This window comes from Sinocyclocheilus anshuiensis, unplaced genomic scaffold (assembly GCF_001515605.1).
Source record: "Sinocyclocheilus anshuiensis isolate Anshui unplaced genomic scaffold, SAMN03320099.WGS_v1.1 scaffold579, whole genome shotgun sequence".
Classification (NCBI taxonomy): Eukaryota; Metazoa; Chordata; class Actinopteri; order Cypriniformes; family Cyprinidae; genus Sinocyclocheilus; species Sinocyclocheilus anshuiensis.
This window is the reverse complement of record NW_015551075.1, coordinates 961,490-968,321: the sequence shown is the minus strand read 5'-3', so window position 1 is coordinate 968,321 and position 6,832 is coordinate 961,490. Positions and strand designations below refer to the sequence as shown.

At 33.6% G+C, this 6,832-nt stretch overlaps 2 protein-coding genes across 2 annotated transcripts in view; one reads left to right on the top strand and one right to left on the bottom strand.

Moving 5' to 3' along the window:
• Positions 1-6,832, bottom strand: part of LOC107662260 (AN1-type zinc finger protein 6-like) — an 82,453-nt gene that overhangs the window by 21,195 nt on the left and 54,426 nt on the right. The gene's annotated exons all lie outside the window — the stretch shown is intronic.
• Positions 686-6,832, top strand: part of LOC107662261 (5,10-methenyltetrahydrofolate synthetase (5-formyltetrahydrofolate cyclo-ligase)) — an 11,966-nt gene continuing 5,819 nt past the window's right edge. Inside the window, exons 1-2 of the mRNA XM_016452215.1 lie at positions 686-965; positions 2,315-2,579. Coding sequence (XP_016307701.1) covers positions 855-965; positions 2,315-2,579 — 376 coding nt within the window. The 5' untranslated portion in view covers positions 686-854. The remainder of the gene's footprint in view (positions 966-2,314; positions 2,580-6,832) is intronic.

Below are 6,832 nucleotides of genomic sequence, written 5' to 3'. Positions count from 1 at the left end.
TGTGTGTATAAATATATACACACACATATACATATATATACACACATACATATATATATATATATATATATAATATTTCTTATATATATTCTCATATATATATATATTTCTTTTATAAATTTTAGTAAGTACAGGTAAGAATAAGTATGTGGTTTCATTTTTACATAAATATATCTGTTACACTTACATTATTTTGCCCATATTTTAACATTTTATTATCACAAATGTTATTAAAGCAGACATTTTTACTTGCATTTAATAGCCTATTTCTATATTTTATACGCTAACTTAAAATCAAAAGGCACTTTGTTAGAAATAAATAACAAGCAACCATTAACTCTATAAAAGCTTTGTATTATGATTATGTTAACGAATCATACCATTAATCTGAATAACAAAACAAGTTATAAAAAGTGAAAATTCTCTCATATGACTTTATTAATACTAAAATGTTAAGCAAAATTATGTTTTCAGTTATTATTAGTCACTTTCATTGTGTGGCAACTTAAAATCTGCCTAAAATCTCATGAATAAAAGAAAGTCAATCGAGTTTGCAACAAATTGAGGAGTTTTCAAAAGACTGTCCCTTTAAGGCTTTTCCCTGCAATGTTTACCTTTCTTTAAAGGCCATGTGAACTGACTCCGCCCACTCAGGAAGGCTATTTAATTTTTACACTGACTCCGCCCACTCAGGACTACTAATCTATCCAGCGTTAATAGATCACTCGCACACGTGCAGATTCCACTGATGTTCACGAGTGAATCATTAACTGAGCTGCTGCTATGATCACAGCGGGCTGTTGTTTAATGCGTCTGTTTGCAGTCTGACTGGGTTTGTGCAGTGCAGATTCATTATGGCAGCTCTGCGTGCGGCAAAACAAGCTTTGAGAAGAGAAATCAAGGGTCGAGTGGCTGCAGTGAGTGATCAGGAGAAACTAAGACAGTCTCGAGTTGTCTCGCAAAAGGTAAATGTCACTGACCTGCAAGCGGAAAGGAACAAGCCTTCAGTGGACTTGTAATATGGGGCAGCAGTTAGATTGTAGCACATACATGACATCTGAGTAAAGAGGTTATGGGAACGTTCTGGGAGCCTACGAACTTTAGGGGAACGTTCTATTTACGTAAAGAAAACATTCCTGGAACGTTAGAATGCCAGATTTTGGGAACTTTCTGGGAACCAAAAATCGTTAGCTGGGTACTTAGTTCACAACCCCCATAAAAATGTTATTTTGCTGTCTCAGGGTACAGAGATAATTTCTTAATCACTTAATACGCCGTGTTTATTATATCACAGCAAATATGCCCAAATACATGAACTTTTATCATGTATAATGATTTAATGTCATTATTAAAAATTTTTTTTGTCCAATTTCACATTGTCTACTCCCACATTGCTTTTAAAGATCTTGGATATAAAAAAAGGCAGAATATTTTCTGCACATTATTTTGAAGTGTCTTTACATCCTGGTCTCCTGCTTATTTTTTCTATTTCGGCATTTCTGTGAGGGGACCATGGAAATTATTAGAGAAAAACTAGCAAATATATAAATAAGTATTATATTTAAATGTCAATAGATACATAGTATATTATTATAATAAATAAATGCAATAATACATTAAAACAGTACATTAGAGAGTAGGAAAAAATATGATTTTATATAAATTATATAAAAAATATAAATAAATTATATTTAAATAAGTAAATAGATAAATATATAAGTATATTTAAGTCAACAGATAAATAATACATTACATACAATAATATATAAACAACAGTACAATCATGAGTAAAAAAAAAAATACAAACTAAATATTTTTCAAATAATATTTACATATTTTTATTATTATTATTGACCGTATAAATTGTCTTTATACAAGAAACCGTATAGATGCCGCTTAAATTTAAGGATGGGTGGGCCCTGCATGATTATGATTATGATAATGTTTATTAGTCCGTGGCATCTAAAAGATTGAAAACCCCTGCTTTAGAGGTTATTGACCCTCAAACCACACGTGTTGCTTGCTTGTGTGAATGTTCATACTCTTAATCCCAAAATGGTTGTCATTTGCAGGTGTGTGGAAAGTGCTTTGGTTACATTTCGACTCCTAATCAGCTAAAAAATATAAATATATTTGTTCCATGTTGATTGTGTTTTTTTGTCATTAAGTTGTGTGTTAATACAGACACACAATGTAATTACAACTAAGAAACACAGCCTGCGTTAAACATTCTTGTTAAGCATGTTACAAATAAACTATGAGCAATTGTAAGTATGCTTTGTGTTTATTAACAACTATCCAAACTTCTGTCTAGTTGTTCAGGCATCCCAAATACCTGTCCAGCCAGCGTGTGGCTGTCTTCCTGAACATGCATGATGAGGTGCGCACAGACGACATCCTCCAGGACATCTTCAAGAGGGGGAAAGTCTGCTTCATTCCCAGATACTTCACCAAGAGCAGTCGTATGGACCTGTTACGACTCAAGGACATGGAGGAGGTGAAGACGCTGCCCCTCACGTCCTGGAACATCCGGCAGCCAGCAGACGAGGACCACGACCGAGAGGAAGCCCTGACCACAGGTGGGATAGACCTACCCTCAAAACTCTTGTTTATTTTGATTTATTTTAGATTTTAGATTTATTGCAGGTAATATAAATAAAATACTAAAAGCAATTGAAATACAGCTGAATGCTGCACATTTTGCTAGATATTGTGTGTTGTTGTCTAGTGTTATATTTAGAGGTCGACCGATATGGGTTTTTCACTGGCCGATGCCGATATTTAGAAATCAGGGCAGCCGATGGCCGATATATGATGCCGATGTTTTTGGCCGATTTTCTTTTTTTTTCTTCTTCCCCTTCATCTCATAAAAGTGAGTTTGAGTAAATGATTATTGCAGGGTACAAGATAATAGTAATAGGGTAATAGTAGTAGTAGCCTAATTCAGAGTAATAATGCATGGCTCAAAACTTAAGCACCTTCTCAAAACAGTTCTGAAGCATGCTTTTTGTTTATGTTTGCTGACAGACACCAGTGTTTCCCACAGACTTGCAAATGCAAATTAATTCTCTGCCAGCAGGAGGCACTGTTGGAGCGGGAGATATAGCGGTGTCCCCGGTAACGGCTGTAATCTAATAAGCACTGTGCTCACAAACGCTACTTTATCAGGCATTACAGGAAAGACACAATTAAAGTGACATAGAAGCTTTTCTGAAGACAGTCGGTTCTTTTCACAGATACATTCATATAAAAACACCCCTCACTGCATTTTAGTTTTGAAACATGCAGTGCTCAGTTTATTCAATGAAGTATAAGCCTTTTGGGAAATCTATTTGTGGCGGTCCGTCTGTTGTGACGAGCCTTCACAAATAACTCAATGTATGGGAAACACTGGACAATACTATAAGTCAAATGGCCAAGTGATGACAAAAATAAAAGAGTTGTCGGACCCACACACACATTTCATGAGGAAAGTTAGTGTGCACGTTACAGTCAGCCCAGAAGTTTCGTCTGAATTGCATGTGTTTCTACTTTCACATACAAATGACTTGTTGCACTTATGAATATGATAACTTTCCGGCATCAATTCTAGCAGGGTAAAACGTGATTACGCTTTCGAAACGGTCTGTTTTGCCCTGCCATCATTAGCTGAAGCTGTGTGTGAACAAGAAGCGGCTGCAGAGTGTGAGTTGCTCCGTCTCGCACGCAACCAGAGAGAGATTCTCTGACATTCCGCAACAACACTTAGCTGCCTGCAGATGCGCCTGCCTATAAATCGGCCTAATTTGCAGCACAATCGGCCGATGCCGATTAATTTAAAAATGCCAGAAATCGGCCGACCGATATATCGGTCGACCTCTAGTTATATTATCAACCTAATTCATCGTATAGGGGCTGCATGATTCAGTGAAATAAAAGCGAATTCGCAAAATAAGGCTATGTTTTAAATAACTAAATATACATTATGTGCCTGCATTATTCAGATTAAAGCCCGGCACGATGATCATTTACACATGAGAAACTCATAATCTGGTATTTTCAGTGTCTCAGAGCAACTCGATTTGCAGTAAATGTCAATGTTTAAGAAATGAAGCATAAATATTAGTATTGTAATTTTACATTTTTTTTAATTGTAAAATTAGTATTATGATTATATTTTCCTTAAATTTGTACAGTTTATTTTCCTTAGATTTATACAGTTAAATATTACAAGAGTAATATTTTTTATTCTAAATTATTATTATTCATATTGGTTTATAATCAACTTTTTTTGGACCAAATTGTGTAGATTAAACCGCAATTTATAAAAAAAAAAAAATTGTACTGTAAAATAAATGTATTATGATCATACTTTTCTTAAATACTAGATTTTTTGCAGTTAAATATTACAATAATATTTATTATTTGTATTAATAATAATAATTGCTATTATAGTCATATTGATTTATAATCGCAACTTTTTTGACCAAATTGTGCAAGATTAAACAACTTATTTGAAAACTTTTCTTAAATACTAGATTTTTACAGTTTAATATTATAATCGTAATACTTATTATTTTTTATTATTAATAATAATAATTATTATATTATTATAGTCATATTGATTTATAAGCGCAACTTTTTTGACCAAATTGTGCAGCCCAACAAACAAGCTTTAAAATGCATTTTAAATCACAGTTGCATTTTTAATCAGGGGGGAAAAAAATAAATTGGATTTTTTCCTCAAAATTGTTCAGCCCTAGTACTAATAGAACTAATAGCTGATAATGATTTGTAGCATTCAATTCAGTCTGAAAAACACTTTGTAACACATCATGTACTGCGGTGAGGAGAAATGATCCCATCAGACTCAGTTTCATTTACTTGTAATAAAATATGCAAAATAAGTTCTGCTGCACACATTCGCAGAGCTGTTAGCTAATATTATTAACAATAATATTATATACTAATTAGTATAATTATAATGTGAGGTAAGTGTTATACAGCTATAAGGTGATGTGGAAAGGGGAATGTGTTGTACCATTAGATGGTGCTCTCATCCCACAGTTACATTTGGCTTCATATTCACTTACAGTATATTCAGAATCAGGTATTAATGTTGTATATTACATTGAACACAAGCCTTTGCATCTAAACACTAACACTAGGATATTTCAGCTTGTTACTGTAATGTTGCATTGTGTGGTTGAGTATTTGCACTTTAAGTTAAATAAAGTGTGATACTGCATTGCAGCGTTGAAGGACTGTACATATGCTGACTAGCAGCAGTAACACCAAACACCTCGACTCATGATTTTGAAAGAAAGAAACAGACTAAAGATCGCAGCGCCACCTAGTTTTACTGTAATCATAAGATATTCTCTCTAAATGTGTGACTTAGAGCCATGCATCCATCATGAAATACAGTTAACACATTGTACTTCTATAATGTATGCATTATTAAATTAATGCAGAATATTATGGAAATTTACAGTTATGCAAGACTTGATTTTATCCATCAGAAATTGATTGGATGGTGAAAAGTGGGTGTTAACAGAAGCAAGACAGAGGTGGTTTATGTGTTGCATTGCAATAATATTTACCAATAAATCATGCACAATAAGACCACAAATGTGTATTCAGAAAATAAATGCATTAACGGGATAATTTCTCTATCATTTCTTCATTGTGTAATTTAGTAGTTGACAAAGTGTTTATTGTCAAACTCATGCAGTAGCCTATATTTTGTTATACTGCCCGAGTCATGAACTTAACATCATATTTAATATATTCCCCACATTAATTTGCAGTAAGTGAGTTATGAATCATAAATCATGCCATTGCCTGCATACAGATAGTATTTATGGGTTTTGTGACTCTGGGCTGTTTATGGGTATCAGAGATGTGCTTTTCATCTAATCGTCCTAATTTACCATCTATACAGTTTGCTTAATCTCTATAATTTATCATCAGGCTAATTAAAGCTTAAGTAAGTCGTACATTCTAGCAGAATGGCTTTTCTAAAGCAAATAGGAAAGAAATCACCCGTGTGGTGGAGAATATAAACTAGGCAGGTGTTACAGGACGGCAGACCCCTGTGGAGTAAGTAATAACTCTGAGATTAAAGTCTGTGTGTTTTAGCCCCAGATTTGATGGGGTGTTTGTGTATGTATTTGTGCATTAAAGAGAGAGGAGGGCATGAAATATACAGCCGTTCAGGAGAAAGGGAAAAAAAAACAGAGAAATGGGGGCTGATATGTGAACCGCACATGAGGAGGGGTGTAATCACGCTGAACTGTCCCGGTGTGAGAGAGGAAAGTGGGTGTTTTTTTTTTGCATTTTGTTCCTGTGGAGTGAAACCGTCACCTTGAGCTCAGGACGTCCCGCGTCATTTCTCTCGCCCGTAGAGGTGTTTGCCTTTAAAGTCTACATGAAATAAAAATTTCAAAAGCTTATTTGCTTTCTAAATACAGATTTCTGGTCCTATTGTGGACGATTCAGTGCACGTAGATTTAAAATATTTTTTATTTGAAATCTTTCACTAATATGTATTAACTTGTTTCACCTCTGAAACAACTTTCCTGTATGTGATACAGTGTTAGTTTAGCATTGTTGATATACTCTTAGTTTTTGTTAATGTTTTGAATTAGATTGTCTTTTTTCACTTTAATTTGACTTAAGTGTAAGTAATGTTTGTTTTGTCATTTTTAATGTTTTTAAATATGTCTATATATCATTTACTAATTGTATTTATTAGTTTTAGTTATTTTTAATGTAAAATAAAGTGTTATTTTAGTATCATTGATTATATTATTATAGTTTTTCTTCACTTAAATTTTAGTTTGTTTGTGTT